General features: G+C 42.9%; 1 protein-coding gene across 3 annotated transcripts in view; it reads right to left on the reverse strand.

Annotated features, from left to right (window-relative positions):
• Positions 1-18,855, reverse strand: part of cabp1a (calcium binding protein 1a) — a 189,593-nt gene extending 170,738 nt beyond the window's left edge. For 2 of the 3 annotated variants that reach the window (XM_088000134.1, XM_088000133.1), the window contains exon 1: positions 18,149-18,855. In XM_088000134.1, the coding sequence (XP_087856260.1) occupies positions 18,149-18,574 (426 nt within the window). In that variant the 5' untranslated portion in view covers positions 18,575-18,855. The remainder of the gene's footprint in view (positions 1-18,148) is intronic. The other variant, XM_043715941.2, reaches the window with a different exon arrangement.
• Positions 18,856-24,706: the final 5,851 nt, after the last annotated feature.

Below are 24,706 nucleotides of genomic sequence, written 5' to 3' on the forward strand. Positions count from 1 at the left end.
TCAGGTTGCCACATAAACCCTGCCCCCTCAATCTCACCTCTCATCTGAGGTGAAAGGACCCTCCGGCTAAACCATCACCAGTTGTCTCTTGCTAATGAGACAGCAGCCCTATGGTCCTCTGGGAGTAGGGTGACTTTACCTTTACATGGCAATATGGTGAAGATAACCATGCATCACAGGAAGGGACAAACTTCTCAGTTCATCGGCAAGAATGGTCAGGAAAGGGAAAAATGGTTTTTAACTGAATAGAAAGGGAGGAGGGTTCAGGTGAAAGAAGATTAATTTTCAAAAATAAAAGCATTAGGGCAATAGAAAAAAACATACAACGGGTAAAAAGCTGAGTAGAACAGGAAGGGACAGAGAGATTAATGGTAATATTGCAAATGGAAAGTAATGTCCAATCTGGAAACTGTAGTGAAAAAATAAAATTGAAGTAATTTATCTGAATATGCACAGCCCATACAATAACCAGCAGCACAGGTTGTGATAAATGATATCGATCTAATCACTATTTCAGAGTAATGGTTACAAGGAGACAAAGGTTTGGATATAAATATTCTAGTCTACAACATTTTAAAAAGATAGGAAGAATGGAAAAGAAGGTATGGCACTGTTAATGCAGGATCATGACTGTAAAAGGATCTTACATCAGAAAATCAAAGTAGAAGCAAGATAGGTGGAAATCCGGAATGCTGAGAGGAATAGTCTATAGGCCCTAAAAGTAATTATACCATTGGATAGCACATCAAGCAAGAAATTTGTATTATATTTAATGCAATCGCTGTGGAGGAATGTAATCTTCATATAGACTGACTCAATGAAATTGGCAAAGATAATGTGGAAGATTGGTTTATAGATTGCTGTCATTATTGTTCTGGGAGTATTATGTTGTACAACCAGCAAGACATAGAGGAATTTTAAATCTACTATTGTACAATGATCAGCGATAATTAGTGCCATCATGGTAAATGATCCACTGGAAAACCATAATCAGGATTACTACTGAGTTCCATTTCAAATTTGAAAATGAGATACTCCAATCACAGATAGGATTCTTAGAGTTACAGAGTCATAGAGATTACAGCACGGACAAAGACCCTTCAGTCCAACTCATCCATGTCGACTAGATACCCAACCCAATCTATACCCACCTGCCATCACCTGGCCCATATCCCTCCAAATCCTTCCTATTCATATACCCATCCAAATGCCTTTTAAATATTGCAATTGTACCAATCTCCACCACTTCCTCTAGCAGCTCATTCCATACACGTACCTCCCTCTGCATGAGAACGTTGCCTCTTAGGTCTCTTTTATATCTTTCCCCTCTCACCCTAAAACTATGCCCTCTAGTTCTGGACTCCCCCACCCCAGGGAAAAGACTTTGTCTATTTATCCTATCCATGCCCCTCATGATTTTATAAACCTCTATAAAGTCACCCCTCAGCTTCTGATGCTCCAGGGAAAACAGCCCCAGCCTGTTCAGCCTCTTCCTAGTGCTCAAATCCTCAAATCCTGGTAATATCCTTGTAAATCTTTTCTGAACCCTTTCAAGTTTCACAACATCCTTCTAATAGGAAGGAGACCAGAACTGCATGCAATACTCTAACAGTGGTCTAACCAATGTCCCGTACAGCCGCAACATGACCTCCCAACTCCTGTACTCAGTATTCTGACCAATAAAGGAACGCATAACAAATGCCCTCTTCACTATTCTATCTATCCGCGACTCCACTTTCAAGGAGCTATGAACCTGCACTCCAAGGTCTCTTTGTTCAGCAACACTCCCTCGGACCTTAACATTAAGTGTATAAGTCCTGCTAAGATTTGCTTTCTCAAAATGCAGCACCTTGCAGTTATCTGAATTAAACACCATCTGCCACTTCTCAGCCCATTGGCCCATCTGGTCAAGATCCCGTTGTAATCTGAGGTAACCTTCTTCGCTGTCCACTACACCTCCAATTTTGGTGTCATCTGCAAACTTTCTAACTATACCTCTTATGCTCACATTCAAATCATTTATGTAAATGATGAAAAGAAGTGGACCCTTGTGACACTCCACTGGTCACAGACCTCCAGTCTGAAAAACAACCCTCCACCACCACCCTCTGTTTTCTGCCTTTGAGCCAGTTCTGTATCCAAATGGCTAGTTCTCCCTGTATTCCATGAGATCTAACCTTGCTAATCAGTCTCCCATGGGGAACCTTGTCGAACGCCTTACTGAAGTCATATAGATCACATCTACCACTCTGCCCTCATCAATCCTCTTTGTTACTTCTTCAAAAAACTCAATCAAGTTTCTGAGACATGATTTCCCACGCACAAAGCCATGTTGACTATCCCTAATCAGTCCTTGCCTTTGCAAATACATGTACATCCTGTCCCTCAGGATTCCCTCCAACAACTTGCCCATCACCGACGTCAGGCTCACTGGTCTATAGTTCCCTGGCTTGTTCTTACCACCCTTCTTAAATAGTGGCACAACGTTAGCCAGCCTCCAGTCTTCCGGCACCTCACCTGTGACTATCAATGATACAAATATTTCAATAAGAGGTCCAGCAATCACTTCCCAAGCTTCCCACAGAGTTGTAGGGTACACCAGATCAGGTCCTAGAGATTTATCCACTTTTATGCATTTCAAAACATCCAGCACTTCCTCCTCTGTAATATGGACATTTTTCAAGATGTCATGATCTATTTCCCTACAGTCTATGTCCTTCTCCACATTAAATTCTGATGCAAAATAATTGTTTAGTATCTCCCCCATTTTCTGCAACTCCAAACAAAGGCTACCTTGCTATCTTTGAGGGGCCATATTCTCTCCCTAGATACAGTTTTGTCCTTAATGTATTTGTAAAGACCCTTTGGATTCTCCTTAATTCTATTTGCTGAAGCTATCTCATGTCCCCTTTTTGCCCTCCTGATTTCCCTCTTAAGTATACTCCTACTGCCTTTATATTCTAAGGATTCACTCGGTCTATTCTGTCTATACCTGACATATGCTTCCTTCTTTTTCTTAACCAAACCCTCAATTTCTTTAGTCATCCAGCATTCCCTATACCTACCAGCCTTCCCTTTCACCCTGGCAGCAATATACTTTCTCTCGATTCTTGTTATCTCATTTCTGAAGGCTTCGCATTTCCCAGCCAACCCTTTAGCTGTGAACATTTGCCCCCAGTCAGCTTTTGAAAGTTCTTGCCTTATACCATCAAAATTAGCCTTTCTTCAATTTAGAACTTCAACTTTTAGATCTGGTCTATCCTTTCCAAACATTCTTTTAAAACGAATAGAATTATGGTCACTGGCCCCAAAGTGCTCCCCCACTGACACCTCAGTTACCTGCCCTGCCTTATTTCCCAAGAGTGGGTCAAGTTTTGCACCTTTTCTAGTAGGTACATCCACATACTGAATCAGAAGATGTTCTTGTACACACTTAACAAATTCCTCTCCATCTAAACCCTTAACACTATGGCAGTCCCAGTCTACGTTTGGAAAGTTAAAATCACCTTCCATAACCATCCTATTATTCTTACAGATAACTGAGATCTCCTTACAAGTTTGTTTCTCAATTTCCCTCTGACTATTGGGGGGTCTATAATACAATCCCAATAAAGGTGTTCTTGGAAATTCCTCATTGCCTCTAACTGTCACTCCAACTAATCCATTCGATCTGACAGAATTCGCAACCAACAACATTTATTGCAGATATAATCCTCAGTAACCCTTAGACTCTCCCTAAACTCCCACATCCAACAACAAGAGCATATCACTCTACCAAGGGCCATTTTTGCTCCTTCACAATCTACAGACCCAGAAAATAGCACCATCTTATTCCTCTACAAAACACTGCTCCAGGTTAAATTAATAGTTATGGCTTATATTTTAAGTTTAATCAAGAGACTTATCTCAATAAAACATATAATCAAGAAAGAATCCACTCTACTCACTACTGCAGACTTACTGTAAGGCCATGCTTAAATATTCATTTCTGTTTCTGTGCTGTGACCTCTCCCAAACAGGTTTCTCCAAGATCAGTTGTGAATTTCACTGTTTGTTAATTTTCCCAGATGCACTCCGATGTCCAGCGGTATATGAATTCAAACAGCAAAGGCAGTAGCTGTGCAGGTTCACTGCTGTGTCAGTTTCTTTCTCTCTCTCTCTCTATCTCCTGCACTGTCCTCACCATGTGCTTCCTTTGTCTGCTCTTCTCCCTTTTAAAACTGCTGTTGTTTTGACATTTTGTTTCTCCAAAGTTCGAAAACAATGCAATAGCATATAAAACAGTAATTGCTGCTCCTGCAATTCGAGGAAATCACCTCCAAAACCTAAAATAACTGAAAAAAAGGTGCAGCTCTTACAGTCAGAAATTTTTCCTGTCCTCCATCTTGGATTACCAATTTAAACAATGACAATTACACAGGTTTAGGAGAAGGTTGATTAAAACTACGCTAAAAGATATGACAACAAGTAAGTAGTGAGAAATGTTCAAAAGAAATAATTCAAAGTGTTCAGTGAAAAAGATCCATTAGTGGCTTTGTACAGAGATTGAGGATCGTGTTAGATTACAAAAAGTGGTCTCCTACATTGTAAATAATAATTGTATATCTGTGTGTGTCTTAGAAACAAAGGACGAGGGTGAAGAGCCAGAGGTGGTGGTACATGTCGGCACAAATGATGTCGGGAAGAAGAGAAGGAAAATACTACAGCGGGACTTCGGAGAACTAGGAAGAAGGCTGAAAAGCAGGACGTCCAGGATGGTTATCTCCGGTTTGCTTCCAGTTCCTTCTGGCCCCAGTGAGGCCAGAAACAGGGAGATAATGCACTTGAACATGTGGCTGGGGAACTGGTACAGGAAGCAAGGATTAAATTCTTGGATCACTGGGGTATGTTTTGTGGTAAGCATAAATTATACAAGAGAGACGGTTTGCACTTGAATAGGTTAGGGACCAGCATTCTGGCAGGTAGGTTTGCTACTGCAACACAGCTACGTTTAAACTAAGTAGCGGGGAGGGGGGAGGGGACAAACTGGATGTTTAAAAAGGAAATTGAAGGGAAAGTTAGAACAAGGGAAGTCAAGAAAGACAACTGTATCAATGAAGCAGAAAACTCAAAAAGGGATCATGCTGTAAGGTTGAGTGAAATAGGAGTTGATGGGAAGGGTGAGGGCAGTAACAAATTAAAAATACTATACATGAATGCACGAAGCATTAGAAATAAGATGGATGAGCTTGAGGGTCTTTTGGAAATTGGGAGATACGATATTGTGGGGATAACTGAGACGTGGTTTCAAGTGGACAGGGCCTGGGAAATGAATATTCAAGGCTACACGTGCTTTTGTAAGGACAGACTGACCGGCAGAGGGGGTGGGGTGGCCATGTTGGTAAGGGAGGATATTCAGTCCCTTGCACGGGAGGACCTAGAATCAGGGGATGTAGAGTCAGTATGGATAGAGCTGAGAAATTCTAAGGGTAAAAAGACCCTCTTGGGAGTTATCTACAGGCCCCCAAACAGTAGTCTGGATGTCGGATGTAAGTTGAATCAGGAGCTGAAATTGGTCTGTCGCAAAGATGTTACTACAGTTGTTATGGGGGATTTCAACATGCAGGTAGACTGGGAGAATCAGGATGGTATTGGACCTCAAGAAAGAGATTTTGTGGAGTGCCTCAGAGATGGATTCTTAGAACAGCTGGTGCTGGAGCCTACCAGGGAGAAGGCATTTCAGGATCTGGTATTGTGCAATGAACCAGAATTGATCAGGGACCTCGCAGTGAAGGAGCCATTGGGAAGTAGTGACCATAATACAATAAGCTTCAATCTGCAATTTGAGAGGGAGAGGGTACAATCGGAAGTGACAATATTTCAGTTGAATAAAGGGAACTATGGAGCTATGAGGGAGGAGCTGGCCAAAGTTCAATGGTGCAATACCTTAGCAGGGATGACCGTGGAGGAACAATGACAGATATTTCTGTGTATAATGCAGAAGATGCAGGATCAGTTCATTCCAAAAAAGGAAGAAAGATCCTAGGAGGAGGCATGGGCGGCCGTGGCTGATGAGGGAAATTAAGAAACATATAAAGTTAAAAGAGAAAAAATATAACATAGCAAAGATAAGTGGGAAAATGGAGAACTGGGAAGCGTTTAAAGAACATCAGAGGATAACTAAGAAGGAAATACGCAGAGAAAAAATGAGGTACGAAGGCAAACTGGCCAAAAATATAAAGGAGGATAGTAAAAGCTTTTTTAGGTATGTGAAAGGCAAAAAAATGGTTAAGACTAAAATTGGGCCTTTGAAGACAGAAACAGGGAAATATATTACGGGGAACAAAGAAATGGCAGAAGAATTGACTTGGTGCTTCAGATCTGTGTTCACTGGGGAAGACACAAGCAACTTCCCTGAGGTAACAGTGGCTGAAGGACCTGAACTTAAGGGAATTTATATTTGCCAGGAATTGGTGTTGGAGAGACTGTTAGGTCTGAAGGTTGATAAGTCCCCGGGGCCCGATGGTCTACATCCCAGGGTACTGAAAGAGGTGGCTTGAGAAATCGTGGATGTGTTGGTGATTATTTTCCAGAGTTTGATAGATTTGGGATCAGTTCCTGCGGATTGGAGGGTAGCTAATGTTGTACCACTTTTTAAGAAAGGTGGGAGAGAGAAAGCAGGAAATTATAGACCAGTTAGTCTGACCTCAGTAGTGGGAAAGATGCTGGAGTCTATTATAAAGGATGAAATTATGACACATCTGGATATTAGTAACAGGATAGGTCAGAGTCAGCATGGATTTATGAAGGGGAAATCATGCTTGACTAATCTTCTGGAATTTTTCGAGGATGTAACTCTGAAGATAGACGAGGGAGACTCAGTAGATGTAGTGTACCTCGACTTTCAGAAAGCTTTTGATAGAGTCCTACATAGGAGGTTAGTGAGCAAAATTAGGGCTCATGGTATTGGGAGCAAAGTACTAACTTGGATTGAAAGTTGGTTGGCTGATAGGAAACAAAGTGTAGTGATAAACGGCTCCATTTCGGAATGGCAGGCAATGACCAGTGGGGTACCGCAAGGATCAGTGCTGGAACCGCAGCTTTTTACAATATATATTAATGATATAGAAGATGGTATTAGTAATAACATTAGCAAATTTGCTGATGATACTAAGCTGGGTGGCAGGGTAAAATGTGAGGAGGATGTTAGGAGATTACAGGGTGACCTGGACAGGTTAGGTGAGTGGTCAGATGCATGGCAGATGCAGTTTAATGTGGATAAACGTATGGTTATCCACTTTGGTGGCAAGAACAGGAAGGCAGATTACTACCTAAATGGAATCAATTTAGGTAAAGGGACAGTACAAAGAGATCTGGGTGTTCTTGTACACCAGTCAATGAAGATAAGCATGCAGGTACAGCAGGTAGTGAAGAAGGCTAATAGCATGCTGGCCTTCATAACAAGAGGGATTGAGTATAGAAGAGGTTCTTCTGCAGCTGTACAGGGCCCTGGTGAGACCGCACCTGGAGTACTGTGTGCAGTTCTGGACTCCAAATTTGAGGAAAGATATTCTGGCTATTGAGGGAGTGCAGCGTAGGTTCACGAGGTCAATTCCTGGAATGGCGGGACTACCTTACGCTGAAAGACTGGAGCGACTGGGCTTGTATACCCTTGAGTTTAGAAGACTGAGAGGGGATCTGACTGAGACATATAAGATTATTAAAGGATTGGACACTCTGGAGGCAGGAAACATGTTTTCGCTGATGGGTGAGTGCCAAACCAGAGGACATAGCTTAAAAATACGGGGTAGACCATTTAGGACGAGATGAGAAGAAACTTCTTCACCCAGAGAGTGGTGGCTGTGTGGAATGCTCTGCCTCAGAGGATAGTGGAGACCCAGTCTCTGGATTCATTTAAAAAAGAGTTGGATAGAGCTCTCAAGGATAGTGGAATCAAGGGTTATGGAGATAAGGCAGGAACAGGATACTGATTAAGGATGATCAGCCATGATCATATTGAATGGTGGTGCAGGCTCGAAGGGCAGAATGGCCTACTCCTGCACCTATTGTCTACTGTCTATTGTCCACCAAACAGTTGATGAAGAAAAATGCATGTAGACTAACCTAGAACATAAAAAAGATTATAAAGATAGTAGCTAAAGTACATGTTGATCCCTTAAAAGCAGAAGAATTTATGATGGGGAATGAGGAAATGGCAGAGATGCTGAAGAAAATGTTCTAAGTTTGTCTTCACAATAGTTTCACAAAAGTTAGATACCAGAACATATGAACTAGGAGCAGGAGTAGGCCGTCTGGCCCCTTGAGCCTGCTCCCCCATTTAATAAGATCATGGCTGATCTTTCCGTGGACTCAGCTCCAATTACCCGCCCGCTCACCATGACCCTTAATTCCTTTACTGTTCAAAAATCTATCTATCTTTGCCTTAAAAACATTCAATGAGGTAGACTCAACTGTTTCACTGGGTGTGTAATTCCACAGATTCACAACCCTTTGGGTGAAGAGGTTCCTCCTCAGCTCAGCCCTAAACCTGCTCCCTCTTATTTTGAGGCTATGTCCCCTCGTTCTAGTTTCACCCTCCTGTGGAAACACCCTCCCTGCTTCTAGTTTATCTACTCCCTTCATACTTTTATGTGTCTATAATATCCCATTCTCATTTTTCTAAGTTCCAATGAGTATAGTCCCAGACTACTCAATCTCTTCTCATAAGCCAATCCCCTCAACTCCAGAATCAACCTAGTAAACATCCACTTCACCCCCTCCAGTGCCAGCACATCCTTTCTCTAGTAAGGAGATCAAAACTGGAAGCAGTATTCCAGATGTGGCCTCATCAGCAGGCTGTACAGCTTCAGCATAATCCTTGTTTTTAAACTCTATCTATCCCTCCAGCAATGAAGGACAATATTCCATTAGTCTTCTTAATTACTTGCTGCATCTGCAAACAAACCTACAGTGATTCATGCACAAGGATACCCAGGTCCCTCTGCACAGCAGCATGCTGCAATTTTTCATCATTTAAATTTCACCACTAAAATAGAAGATAAACCAGTGGTTAATTTTAATGAGGGAATTAAGGTGATGGATTCTCAACAGAGAAAAAGTGCTGCTGAAACAAATGGGATTAAAATCAAATAATTCCCCAGGGCCGTGTAGCATGATGTCTTTCACTGTAGTTTCAACAGGTTGGTATCTCATGTTTTAGTTACGGCTGGTGCTGCTAATGCCATGCTTGCCCTGGCATGATGGTAGTGTGCCATATTTTGGGCCATGAGCTGACAGTGGGTGGTTGAATATCATTCTGCTGTTGATGGTGGCCACATGAATGATTCCATTTTGAGCTGTCTATCACATTGGGCACACCAGACAGTACAAGGGGATGTACACAGTGTGAAGATTGGCCTCCACCTCCATAAAGACTTTGCAGTGGTCACTCCTGTCAATACTCTCATGGATGGATGTATCTGTTACAGACTGATTGGTGAGGACAAAGTCAAATAGGTTTTAGAACATAGAACATAGAAGAATACAGCGCAGTACAGGCCCTTTGGCCCTCGATGTTGCGCCGATCCAAGCCCACCTAACCTATACGAACCCACTATCCTCCATATACCTATCCAATGCCCGCTTAAATGCCCATAAAGAGGGAGAGTCCACCACTGCTACTGGCAGGGCATTCCATGAACTTACGACTCGCTGAGTGAAGAACCTATCCCTAACTTCAGTCCTATATCTACCCCTCCTTAATTTAAAGCTATGCCCCCTTGTAATACCCAACTCCATACGCGGGAAAAGGTTCACACTGTCAACCCTATCTAACCCCCTAATCATCTTGTACACCTCAATCAAGTCACCCCTAAACCTTCTTTTCTCTAATGAAAACAGCCCCAAGTGTCTCAGTCTTTCCTCATACGATCTTCCTTCCATACCAGGCAACATCCTGGTAAACCTCCTCTGCCTCCACATCCTTCCTATAGTATGGCGACCAAAACTGCACACAATATTCCAGATGCGGCCGCACCAGAGTCTTATACAACTGCATCATGACCTCAGGACTCCGGAACTCAATTCCTCTACCAATAAAAGCCAGTACGCCATATGCCTTCCTCACCGCACTATTTACCTGGGTGGCAACTTTCAGAGATCTGTGTACATGGACACCAAGATCCCTCTGCTCATCCACACTACCAAGTATCCGACCATTAGCCCAGTACCCCATCTTTTTGTTATTCTTCCCAAAGTGAATCACCTCACACTTAGCTACATTGAATTCCATTTGCCACCTTTCTGCCCAGCTCTGCAGCTTCTCTATATCCTGCTGTAACCTGCCACATCCTTCCTCACTGTCAACAACTCCTCTGACTTTTGTATCATCCGCAAACTTGCTCACCCAACCTTCTAACCCCTCTTCCAGGTCATTTATAAAAATGACAAACAGCAATGGTCCCAAAACAGATCCTTGCGGAACACCGCTAGTGACGGCACTCCATGAAGAAACTTTGCCATCAACTACTACCCTCTGTCTTCTTCCATCCAGCCAATTCCTAATCCAAACCTCCAACTCACCCTCAATGCCATATCTCCGTATTTTCTGTAGTAGCCTACCATGGGGAACCTTATCAAACGCCTTACTAAAATCCATATATACCACATCTACCGCTTTCCCCTCATCAACCTCCTTCGTCACCTTTTCAAAGAATTCAATAAGATTTGTGAGGCACGACCTGCCCTTCACAAAACCATGCTGGCTATCCTTGATCACATTATGCCTATCCAGATGTGCATAAATCCTATCCCTTACAATTCTCTCTAAGACTTTGCCCACAACAGAAGTGAGACTCACCGGCCTATAGTTACTAGGGTTATCCCTACTCCCCTTTTTGAACAAGGGAACCACATTTGCTATCCTCCAGTCTTCTGGCACTACTCCTGTAGACAAAGAGGACATAAAAATCAAGGCCAATGGCTCTGCAATCTCCTCCCTTGCTTCCCAGAGAATCCATCAGGCCCAGGGGACTTATCTATTTTCACCTTTTCCAGGATTTCCAACACCTCTTCTCTACATACCTCAAAGCCATCCATTCTACTTATTTGTGACTCAGTATTCACATCGACGACAATGCCCTGTTCCTGAGTAAATACTGAAGAAAAGTATTCATTCAGTGTCTCCCCAATCTCTTCCGCCTCCACACGCAACTTCCCACTACTATCCTTGACTGGACCTATTCCTACCCTAGTCATTCTTTTATTCCTAACATACCTATAGAAAGCCTTAGGGTTTTCCCTAATCCTACCGACTAAGGACCTTTCATGTCCCCTCCTTGCTGCTCTTAGCTCTCTCTTCAGGTCCTTCCTGGCTACCCTATAACTCTCAATCGCCCCAATTGAACCTTCACGTCTCATCTTGAGATAGGCCGCCCTCTTCCATTTAACAAGGGATTCCAATTCCTTATTAAACCACGGCTCCCTCGCACGACCCTTTCCTCCCTGCCTGACAGGTACATAATTATCAAGGACACTCAATAGTTGCTCCTTGAACAAGCTCCACATATCATTTACACTCTTGCCTTGGAGTCTACTTTTCCAAGCCACACATCCTAAGTCATGCCTCACCGCATCATAATTTCCCTGACCCCAGCTATAACTCTTGCCCTGTAGTACACACTTATCCCTCTCCATCACGAGAGTAAAAATCACCGAATTATGGTCACTATCCCCAAAGTGCTCACCTACCTCTAATTCTAACACCTGGCCTGGTTCGTTACCCAGAACCAAATCCAGTATGGCCTCACCTCTTGTTGGCCTGTCTACATATTGTGTCAGGAAACTCTCCTGCACACATTGAACAAACACTGACCCATCTAACGAACTTGAGCTATAGCTTTCCCAATCAATATCAGGAAAGTTAAAGTCCCCCATAACAACCACCCTATTACTGTCACTCATCTCCTGAATCACCTTCCCTATCCTTTCTTCAATGATTCTAGGACTATTAGGAGGCCTGTAAAAGACTCCTAACAGGGTGACCTCACCTTTCCTATTCCTAACCTCAGCCCAAACTACCTCAGATGGCAAGTCCTCATCCATCGTCCTTTCGTTTTCTTCCACCTCGTGCTGCAGGTGCAGTTCGGCAGGTATCATTGTCAGGACTTGGCCACCTTAGTCAGTGTTAGTGCTACTGAAACATCCCTGATTACATTCCCTACTGTATGGAAACAGGCCCTTCAGCCCAACAAGTCCACACTGACCCATTCCCCTACCCTATATTTTACCCCTAACACTATGGGCAATTTAACATGGCCAATTCACCTAACCTGCACATTTTTGGACTGTGGGAGGAAACCAGAGCACCCGGAGGAAACCCACGTAGACACAAGAAGAATGTCTGTGTGGAGTTTGCACAGTCACCCAAGGGTGGAATCGAACCCAGGTCCCTGGCGCTGTGAGACAGCAGTGCTAACCACTGAGCCACCGTGTCGCCCTGATGGTGGAATTACTTCTTCCAATGGTCCAATACAGAGGAATATTGATTCATCAACTAAGGGAATCTGGCAGAATGTAATTAGCAGGATGGCTATGTTTGAGATCACACAATGTGACTTAACAGAACCTGAACTCTTTTTAAGAAAACCCATGTCCATACCATCTCTGGCCTCACCTCAAGTGGGTCTGTTCTGTCTGAGTGCAGAGCATTCTCAGGGATGGTGATGAGGGAGTCAGGGACATTGACTCTGTTACACCTCACTGGAAACCAAGCACTGCTATTCCAGGAGTCAAAGTTTACTTTTTAAAGTATGCAGAATTTGCCAATTTACCTGGCTTTGAGACAGAAAGCACAGATACAGGCTTGTGTGAAGAACAAGAATTACTACTTCTTATAAATACTCTAGCTACAAGTACTGAAAGTGTGTTGCTGGAAAAGCGCAGCAGGTCAGGCAGCATCCAAGGAGCAGGACAATCTTCATTTCGGGCATGAGCCCTTCTTTAGGAAGGGCTTATGCCTTCCTTGAAGAAGCTCTCTTCGAATCCTCTTGCAAGGATGCCTTCCTTGAAGAAGCTCTCTTCGAATCCTCTTGCAAGGATGCTTTCCTTGAAGAAGCTCTCTTCGAATCCTCTTGCAAGGATGCTTTCCTTGAAGAAGCTCTCTTCGAATCCTCTAGCTACAAGTAAACAACTATGAATCATCAGCACAACTCTACGGTTAAACTGTAACCACCTTATAAATTCCCTCTCTCCACATGTACACACAGGCTCAAGAACAGGGGTGTTATGGGGAAGAGAGACAAACCAGGAATGCAGTTCAGTGGCCTCTGTTCCCAGGATTTGCCTAGATGTTTCTTGTGCTGATCAGAAATTTAATTCCTGATCTTCCTTCTCCAGATGCTTCCACTTGTTTGTAGGAGGCACAAGGTAACGGATTCACAATTTGACTTACTAATTAAACATCACAGCAACAACTGAAGAAAATCAATTTATTTTTCCTTCAGGCTTAAAGTGTTCTTTTTACTGCAGAGAACAGAGACAGCTCCTGAGCCCGTAGAGATCTGATAGACTCTCCCAATCTTGGTCAGACCACCAAGCTCTTCAGCTACCGGGGAACCAATCACATTGCTGTGGTAGGCAGTAGGCCCTTGTCATCAATAACTGGCCACCAATACACAGACTAATAAGTTACTTGTGTTAGCTGAATATCTACTTGTACACAGAGGTAGATAGGATAGTGAAGAAGGCGTTTGGTATGCTTTCCTTTATTGGTTAGAGTATTGAGTACAGGAGTTGGGAGGTCATTGGTTAGATCACTGTTGGAATATTGCATCCAATTCTGGTCTCCTTCCTATTGGAAAGATGTTGTGAAACTTGAAAGGGTTCAAAAAAGATTTACAACAATGTTTCCAGGGTTGGAGGATTTGAGATATAGAGACTGAACAGGCTGGGGCTGTTTTCCTGGAGCATCGGAGGCTGAGGGGGTGACCTTATAGAGTTTATAAAATTATGAGGGGCAAGAATAGGATAAATAGACAAAGTATTTTCCCTGAGGTGGGGGAGTCCAGAACTAGAGGGCATAGATTTAGGGGGGGGCAAGATATAAAAGACATCTAAGGGGCAACTTTTTCACGCAGAGGGTGGTACGTGTATGGAATGAGCTGCCAGAGGAAGTGGTGGAGGCTGGTACAATTGCAACATTTAAAAGGCATTTTGGATGGGTATATGAATAGGAAGGGTTTGGAGGGATATGGGCCGGGTGCTGGCAGATGGGACTAGATTGGGTTGGGATATCTGGTCGGCATGGACGGATTGGACCGACGGGTCCGTTTCCACGCTGTACATCTCTATGACTCTATGACTTCAGCTCATTTGCAAACTATCCTCTACTGTTTGAACCAGCAGCTGTGTAAACTATAGTTACAATGAAGAAGGTTCCTTGCTTTCAAAGACTGCAGAAATCCCTCAGAAATTCTTGTTTTTCACATCAGTTCTTTTCCCATTTCCTAAACTGCGAGAAAGTGAGGACTGCAGATGCTGGAGATCAGAGCTGAAAAATGTGTTGCTGGAAAAGCGCAGCAGGTCAGGCAGCATCCAAGGAGCAGCAGAATCGACGTTTCGGGCATTCCTGAAGAAGGGCTTATGCCCGAAACTTCGATTCTGCTGCTCCTTGGATGCTGCCTGACCTGCTGCGCTTTTCCAGCACCACATTTTTCATTTCCTAAACTGCACAAAGATGAAAGGATATAATCTTCACAACTGAAAGGTACGACCCTGAGAGATTGTGCAACAGCCTGATCTCGCCAATGAAATGTAGACAGTATTGAGAAAAAGGTGACAGACTCATTTATGGAACAACTGAACTTGTTCTGCATGGAATTGGAAAGACTAAGTGGAAATTTTTGTTTAAAGTCAAATATTTTAGGAGAACAGGTAATGATAAATGAGTTTCACTGGCAGGTGAGTCAGGAACAAGAGAATGCAAACTTAAAGCAATTATCAAAAGAAAAACAGGTACAAGATATCTTGTGTATAGCAAGTTAAGGTGATCTGGAATATATCTCTTGCGAGGTGGTGGAAGCGGTTTAACAAACAGCTTTCAAAGGCTATTGAAATACTTGAAGGAAATAAATTCAAGATTCTAGTGAAAAAGTAAAGGGTGGCATGAATTGGATATCTCTTACTTGCACAAGCTTGGTGGACTTAAGGAGACTTCTTCCATGCTGTTAAGACATTGTATTTTAAGAATTAGAATTCCTACAGTGTGGAAACAGTCCCTTAGGCCCAGCATGTCCTCACCGACCCTCCGAAGTGTAACCCACCCAGACCCATTCCCATACCCCTATTACTCTACATTTCCCCCTAATTAATGCACTTAATCTGTACATCCCTGAACACTATAGGCAATTTAGCATGGTCATTTCACCTAATCTGTACATTTTTGGATTCTGGAAGAAAACTGGAGCACCCAGAGGAAAGCCATGCAGACACAGGGAGAATGTGCAAACTCCACACAGACAGTCGCTTGAGGCTGGAATCGAACCAGGTCCCTGACGCTGTGAGATAGCTGTGCTAACCATCAAGCCACCATGCTGCCCCAAATTGATTTTGTAAAAGTGATAGATCTCAATCTCAGAGTAATACAGAACAACCTTGGTTATCTGAAAATCAATTATCCAAATTTCAGATTATCTGAACAAGATCTCAAGGGACCATAAAACCATTACGTCAAAGAGGTGTTCCCGACACTAGTGGGACAATTGCGATCAGGAAATCTGAGTGCATCAGCATGGAGGGTGGTGAGTTGACTGCAAAAGCATGTGGTATTTTAAATGGTTTAATGTTTATGGAGTGGGGCGGGGATTATGGTTGGAAGGATGGTCATAAAAGCTTTGCAGTAATCAAATAAAATTGTAAATGAAGTGATAGGATTTCAGCTGGTCTGAAATGGTGAGAGTATTGTCAGAATTGCAATGAGAATTTTGAATGATCTGTTTCAATTGGAAAGCTGAAATGAAATCAGGATGAGTGTAGAGTTTGTATTGGGTGATTAAAAAGGCTGGTTTTGGCATTTCCAGTGTTTTAATTGCAGGAAATTACGACCAAGCAAAATTGCCAAAAATATCCATATTTACTAAGTTGTAACTCATTTTATAATAGTAAGTATTTAAAATTTAAAATTACTTCATGTCAAATACAATTATTTCAACTCTTATACCTGCTGTGAGGCATAATGTTGCATCTAAAAATATATTCATCCAAGATTGATAAAATTGACGCCAACAATATACATTTAATGGATGCCTCATTTAAAGTGTACACAAAAATGTGATTGGAGCAGTGAAGCAAAGAAACATAAGCACCTCAAGCAACAGCGACTGGATATTTTCTTTGAAAAACAATAACCAACCTCCACCTCAAATGAATTTTATTTACACAGTGATTTTATTTGTAAGATATCATGAATTTTTATTCATACGTAATTATGTTCAGTATAGCTTCCTCTGCTTACGATCAAATCAATTATCCAAACAAAATATTCCCTGCCTGTCTTGTCTGAATAATCGAGATTGTTCTGTAGTCACTATTACAAACTCAAAATAAAATTAAGGAAAGGTGAACAAAAACAAATTATGTGATAATCTGAAACAGTGCTGGAGGAACTCAGAGGGTCTGACAGCACCTATGGAGAAAGAAACAGAGTTAACATTTTGAGTCTCATATGACTCTGCTTCAGAACTGAAAGGGTTTGGCAAATTGTATTTTCTATGCTGTTGACAGAAGAGGAGGAGTGAATGGAACAGATTGTGTGGGCGTGAAGAGCAAAAAACAAAGGCAGTGCGCAAGGTGGTAAAGGAAAGTTTGAGATGTAAAATAGGTGTAAATGATAGACATGTAAAAGAGAAAATGAATAATTTACTATTTAAGAAAGTCTGGCTAATGCAAAACCACTTCATATGGTCAGTAATCATCTTGCCATATCTATTTTCCCTGAATGAAAGTGAAGTATTTGCCAAGACTGTAAATGTAAATATAGCACGTACTTTGCGGACTAAGTAAAGCTAAAATTTATGAAACTGTACATCTTAAACCTAAATGGAGAGGAACAGTTTAATTTACTTATAGTGCTTGCCTTGCCTTACCAATAACTGAGGCAACATGGGCAGCTGTCTGCTTTCTCCAGATCTGACTGGGTTAACTGATGCATGATGGATCCAAACCAAGACAGCAGCTTTAAGACTGATGTTTATCTGATGAATATGGTGATCTTGGGTTGCACTGATCACTGATAGCCCACAGGTAGGAGAGTTTACAGCTCGACACACACTGTCTGGTCAATGATAAATACTGTGACATGTCTTAATTAAAATTCCCTAAACTTAATTGGTGATTCACACTCCCTCTGTGACACAACCATGTGCAGCGGTGTCTGGCAATTAATACTGTACTGAGGTCATGAAAATCAACCTCAGCTTTCTTGGGAGAGGATATTCCTGGAGAGGTCCAAATCTCCCACTCCTATCAAGGATTCCTGCTAAGGCAGGAGGGAGGGAGAGTGGGCCTCCAATTCCGAACCTAACCCGCCGCTAAAGGTAGGTGAGGTACGGAGGAATTTATTCCTGAGGCTCCCCATCAGGGACAGTCACCTCAGTGAGGATGAGAGAGAGAGAGAGTCACACACACATGGGGTGAATGGGGAGATCAATGCGGGGATGGGGGGCACGGGGGCAGGAATTTTGATTTTGTTTAGCACTTGCTTGGGTGGGGTGGGGGTGGAGATGGAAATGGTCTGGAGTTTCAAAATGAATCTGCTGATCAGGTTTGACCACTCGCCCACCAACAACTTCACCAAATTGTTGTGCTGACATTGTTGAAACTGTGACAATTAATATTAAACATGATCTTTAACCCCATCAGCTCCCAAACACTGTGAGGGGGAGGAGGAGGCATGAGGGGAAGGAGGTTGGGGGAGTAAGGGGAAGGGGGGAGTAAGGAGGTGGGGGGGATGAGGGGAGGGGTGTGGTGGAGGGGAGGAGAGGGAGGGGGAGTGAAGGGGCGAGGGGAGGGGAGTGAGGGGGAGGAGAGTAGGGGGGAGAGTGGTGTGTTTGTTGGGGGGAGGATCGGAAGCGGGAGGCAGCGCCGCCGCGGGTTACGGGAAGGAGTCACCTACCTGCCCATAGACCGAGTGTAACATGGGGCTGAGGTTCCGCACTAGGTGCGGGTCCACACCCACACACTGAGCCCTCGCCTTGCCGGGCTTGGATGGAGAAGGCGACGCCGAGCCCCCGGTCTCCAGTGGGCACTCCGGAGCGCTCCTCCTGGCCCGGGAATGTCCTGCTGCCGGCTCCCCGGGGGGCCGCTTACCCCCGCCGCCCGCCCGCTTCCTGCTCGCTCTGCCCTTGGCCGCGGTGCTGCCTCCCTTTGCCGATCCGCCCGCCGCCTCTTCCCAGGAGGGCTCGGACTCGGCCTCGGTGTCCGGGCGGTGGCAGCAGCCCCTCCTGCGGGGAGCAGTGTCTATGTGATAGTCACCCCCTCTCCTGGTCCCACATTTCAGAAGCGAGGTCCTGGAATCGCTCTTGGCTATTGCAGAACTCATACCGTGCTGTTACTTTGTAATTCGTTACAATTTACAATGTAACCTCAGCAATGCGAATGCAAGATGTTAGACCCTGCTGGATGATGTAGGGCAGACTCAGAGAATGAATGTCCTTTATACACACACACACACAATCTGCTTACATTTGGAACGCCCATCTGTCACAAACACAGTCCCTCCTTACTCTCCAAATTAAATCAGCACCTCTTCTCTCCCATGGCCCGCTTACATTACGTTTGACTGACGCCCGGAATTTAAAAACAAATCAGACACTGGCACTTACGTAAAGGTTGGGATCACGTTCCCCCTCTGATGTAGGTACCCACCGCAGATTAAAGTACTGGACCAATAGTCATGTAAGTAGATTAAAGTCTGCTGCACATTCATCATTCAGAGAGTTTGATGAAAGACAGCCTTGCTCCGGATAATTCTTTTTTTTTCGCTCAAAACAACATTTCGAATGACAAAGAGAGGTTTGAATTATCCAAAGTAACATGACACGTAGTGCGGAAGGGTAACTGAACCGTCTTCTCTATGAAGCAACTCAAATCACCAGGTTTGATCTTTCGCGCCTTTTGCGAGATTTACCCACCACACTCCATCCTGGACTTGGGGGTCAGTGACTCCTCTGAGATGAGTCCGGTTCTGGTTGCCCAGGTATAGGAAGGATATTTTTAAGGTGGAGAGGGTTCAGAAGAGATTTACCGGGATGTTGCCGGGTGTGTTTGACTTATAAACAAAGACTGGATAATGGAGTGTTGGCAATTGAGGTGACCTTATAGAAATTTATAAAATCATGAGGGGTATAGATAGGGTTAATAGGTATCTTTTCCCTCAGATGGGGGATTCCAAGTCCAGCAGGCATATTTTTTTAGCGAGGGAAGAGCGATTTAAGAAAGACATGAGGGGAAATTTTTTTCTATGGAGGGTGGTTTGCGTGTGGAATGAACTTCCTGAGGAAGTGGTGTATGCAGGTACAATTACAATGTTTCAAACACGTTTGGATAAGTACACGAACAGGAAAAGTTTGGGGGTCTATGGGTGTGGAGCAGGCAGGTGGGACCATGGACAGGTTGCACTGAAGGATTTGTTTCTGTGCTTTTGACTCGATGTCAACTTTGATAACAACATCAATAGGAGTCGGCTGCACTTGCTACTCTACTCAATATGATCGTGGGTGAAACAATTACAGACATTGCTGGAAAAGCTCAGCAGGTCTAACAGCATCTGTGGAGAGAAATCAGAGTTAACATTTTGGGTCCAGTGACCCTTCCTCAGTTCTGTTTCTGTTTTGCCTCAATTTCTGTTTTTGTTTCTGATTTCCAGCAGCTGCAGTATTTTTTGGTTTTTATGATCATTCAAAGACCTTTGACCTCAACTCCATTTAATCTAGAGCCTGATCTCTTGTTTCTCTGGAGTCTAAAGATTTATCTCAGGTTTGGGCACACTTGACTCAACACTCATAGCTCTCGGGGATACAGGACCGCCAAGATTTATGAGGAGAAAGTGTGGACTGCAGATGCTGGAGATCAAAGTCCAGAGGGTGGTGCTGGATAAGCACAGCAGGTCAGGCAGCATCCGAGGAGCTGGAGAGTCAATGTTTCGGGCAGGAGCCCTTCATCAGGATTGAGCTCAGTCCTGATGAAGGGCTTATGCCCAAAACGTCGATTCCTCTGCTCCTCGGATGCTGCCTGACCAGCTGTGTTTTTCCAGCACCACACTCTCGACACTGCAAAGACTTATGACCAGTCTGACCAAAGTAATTTTTTTTCTCATCCTAGTTAAAATGTGACACTTAGATGTAGAATGTCCAACCTGGGAAACATCTTTTCCACATATTTCCATTTTAAATTATTTTTTCATTTGAAATAGAATTGATTCAGATTTGTTTCCTTTATTCTACCTTAGAGTTGTGGATTCAGAAACCATCAGACAAAAAAACCCCAAAAGAACTGCAGATGCTGGAAATCTGAAACAAAAACAAAAATTGCTGGTAAAGCTCAGGAGGTCTGGCAACAGCTTAGGACAGAAATCAGAGTTAATGTTTCTTTAGAAACATCACTAGACCTGAAATGTTAACTGATAATCAATTAACATTTCAGGTCCAGTGATACTTCTGAAGAAACATTAACTCTGGTTTCTCTCCAAAGATGTTGCCAGACCTGCAATTTCTGTTTTTGATACAGAAATCATGTTGAAAATTCCTTTGTCGGTTGAATTTGTCTCGTTGTGTTCCTGTGAGCTGACAGCTGTGAGAATTTAATGATCAGAACTGAAGTTGCAAAAATAATTTAAATAAGGAACTGCAAAGATTTTAAAAGATTTTTAAAAATATTATTGATAGTGCACAGTGTTCCCTGCAAACAAAAGGAATATGTTCAAACCTTATGTCTTTCTGATTTACCAAGAAGCTATTGTTTCCCCATTGGTTTCCCCACAGCCACAGCTTGACCATTGAGAATCAACATGCCAACCAATCAGCACCCTTGTCTTCTGCAGTATGAAATTTTGTGATTGTCTACAATTTGACATTCTGGCAATTGTCCTGAGGAGTACAAGATGAAAGGCTTCAGCATGAATCTTTTTGCAGAAACATTGCATAGCACAACATAAAATATTCTTAAAGCAATGATTCCACCCACACTTCGAGTGTAGACAAATCACGCAAGACAACCCATTAACCAATATTGTCAAACTTCATTTTTCATTGACCTCCATTCGATAAGCAATATGATGCAGGAGAACACAGATGTGAGAAATTCTGAGAGCTCTCCATCCCTCTTAACTTTTCTCTATTTTTATTTAGTTATGTATGTGGCCCAGCACCTCGTGGGCAGTCAGAACATGGCAATAGGGAAGGGGTGTTCCTTGAAGGAATATAGTTACAAATAAAGTTTCCAAATTATTGTGCTGTATATGTTGCTTGAGAATTAAGAGCATCATCTTCCCAATTTAACAAGTCCATCTCAGACCACATCATGGTGTGGAGATGCTGGTGTTGGACTGGGGTGGACAAAGTCACATGAGAACAGGTTATGGTCCAACAGATTTATTTAAAATCACAAGCTTTCATAGTGCTGCCCCTTTGTCAGGTGGAGTGGAGGGAGGCGCACAGGCACAGAATATATAATAATAGTTTGTGCAGTTTTTGATTACTTGTTACTTTAGTTATACCCTCGTCATGCGACTCCAATACTTACTCATGATATTCTGGCAGCTGGTTTGTCTCTAGCACCATCTAACTTTAATTATTTGTAGCTATTTATCTGCTTTAATTAATCAGTCAGAAGTCACACAACACCAGGTTATTGTCCAAAAGGTTCACTTGAAATCACAAGTGTTTGGAGCACTGCTCCTTCATCGAAGGAAACCTGACTCTACTTAGCTGTTGATATTCTTAACTGCCTGGAATTATCTTGCCATTATCTCTCTGCTTATATATTCTGTGCCTATGCGCCTCCCTCCATTCCACCTAATGAAGGAGCAGCGCTTTGAAAGCTTGTCATTTTAAATAGATCTGTTGGATTATAACCTGATGCTGTATGATGTTTCACACATTATTGAAAGGTGGGATAGAAATCCTCACTTATCCCATCTTCTAACATTCTTATTTCAATCTTGATGATGTTATGCACATTTTTTTCCCCATTTCCCAAGATCCATTAGTCTTTTATTAAAAGTTTCAGAAATGTGGAGACTAACCTTTTAGCCAAGGAATTACTTGTTTCTCAGAATATGATATGGCTTCAAGCAATCATTACCAAGTGATTGATCGGTCAGTGGTTGAAACCAAGGTAGAATCTAATTCATTCAACATTTTAAATAATCTGATCTGACAAATGATCATATTATGGACAAATATTAAATGCACGTTTTTAACATGCCTTTGTCCATTATTCCACCACACTTCGAATGTAGACAACCCATTAAACAATATTGTCAAACTTCATTTTTCATTGACCTCCATTCGCGATAAGCAATATGATGCAGGAGTACACAGATGTGGGAAATTCTGAGAGCTCTTCATCCCTCTTAACTTGTCTTTATTTTCATTTAGTTATGTTTGTGGTTTTTAAATGGTTACACAATCTTTGTTAAAATACAAAAATACACTTGTTCATTAATACTGCTAACCTTCTTTTCTATGTTTAAGGTTCAAAGACTCTCAGGAGGGTTAGTGCAAAAGCAACAAAAGTAAATTATTGAAAAAAAAGTTGAAATTCAGCTCAGGCCACTTTATGAGATTAAAAGGAAAGTACATTCCTAAGAGAAAGGAATAAAAATGAACAAGACTGAGATCACAGTGGTAGAATAATGAGGACGCTAATAACATAAGGCTGAAACGTATATTCTGAAAGGTAGTAGAAATAATAGGAATGAGAATAAGGAACTATGCTGAAGTTAGTTGAGGATAAATTGGACATGTGCAAAGGTCAAAAGAAAATAGAAAAAGGGATTTTTAAAAATTAGAATATTCAAGGTGAAATTCATCATTTGATGGTTAAGTTGGCTTTGATGTTTACAATATCCACAAACAGGAAGAGTTACAATCAATTAGATGGCTTCAGCAGGACTTTGTTATGATTGGCCACATGTTGTTTCAGCTCTCATTAAGTATTCACTCTCTTTATATTGGCAATAACTTTGCTACATAATGTAATGCTACCTGTCACAGTGGAGGACTCTCTACGCAGGAGTCCTCCCCCTTTCTCTCGGGGATCTGGGGTGGAGGGTGCTGCATGCAGCAGTCCCCTGCAACCGCAGGTTGCGGTGGTTCACGGACTCCCAGCCCAACTGCTTGTTCTGTGGCGCTGTGGAGTCCGTGGACCATGTATATATTGGGTGTGGGCGTTTGCACTCCCTTTTTGATTTCCTGAAAAACCTCCTCCTCTGCTTTTGGTTGCACTTCAGTCCCACGCTCCTGATCTTCGGGCACCCGGTACGGAGGAGGGAGGGCAGGTCTGAAGACCTCCTCGTGGGTCTGCTCCTGGGCCTGGCCAAACTGGCCATCAACAGGTCGAGGCAGCGGGCCGTGGAGGGGGTCGTTAGGGCCGACTGCCTGCCCCTCTTCCGCGGTTATGTTAGGGCCCGGGTGTCCTTGGGGAAGGAGCACGCGGTGTCCACCAACACCCTGGAGTTGTTCAGGGAGAGGTGGGCGCCGCAGGGAGTGGAGTGCATCATTTCTCCCTCCAACTCTATTTTGATTTAGTCCCTACCCTCCCCTTCACTGTTTTGATCACACAGCACTGCCCTTTGATGTGAAGGGCAGTGTTTGTCACTGGCCACCCGGGTGTTTTCCTATCTTCCTGGTGGTGGAAATTGAATAAAGATTCGTGCACTTTGTGTCTTTCACTGTGTCTCACACCTGCACACACACACCATGGGTGCTGGGGAAAAAATAAGCACTACCGCACTTAGGCGGTAGTGTGGGGGTTAAATTTTTAAAAATATGTAATGCTACCTGTGTACCAATTCTTATTTCATTTGGATTCCAGGAATCATAATAGTAATTATGCACAAAATCCTGCTCACCTGGTTTGGAGATGGATCTGGAATGTTTACTGTGGGGAAGCTGCCAGACATATGAGCCACTTGTCAATTTTCTTTTATTCAGTCAGGGATTGTGGCTGTTACTGGACAGTTTGGCAACTTTATCAATAGAAGCAGATGACCACATATATGTTACTTGAGATGACCTCATTATGAACCCTTGGCTAAACTCCAAAGCTCACCATGGTTAAATTTAGCACGGATATTTACTCAGGCTGAAGTGAAGTTTTAGCTTTGGTTAAACACTTGATATTTTTGTGAGGTTATAATATGTATTTTTTTCTGTGATCTGTTTTTGTTTTCTATGTCTATGTTTGTTTGGAGAAGGTTAAGAAATGTGAAGTGGGGTAAAGCTTCTGTTATTGTAATTATGAATGGTTATATCTGGTTGACATAGAAACATAGAAGACAGGAACAGAAGGAGGCCATTCAGCCCTTTAAGATTGCTCCACCATTCATCTTGATCATGACTGATCATCCAGCTCAATAGCCTCGACCTGCTTTCTTCCCATAACCTTTGATCCCATTCACCCCAAGTGCTATATTGAGCCACCTCTTGAATACATTCAATGTTTTGGCATT

The sequence above is a fragment of the Chiloscyllium plagiosum genome, unplaced genomic scaffold, assembly GCF_037043375.1.
Source record: "Chiloscyllium plagiosum isolate Xiang-an unplaced genomic scaffold, Cpla_swu_hap1 HiC_scaffold_24, whole genome shotgun sequence".
NCBI classification, from domain to species: domain Eukaryota; kingdom Metazoa; phylum Chordata; class Chondrichthyes; order Orectolobiformes; family Hemiscylliidae; genus Chiloscyllium; species Chiloscyllium plagiosum.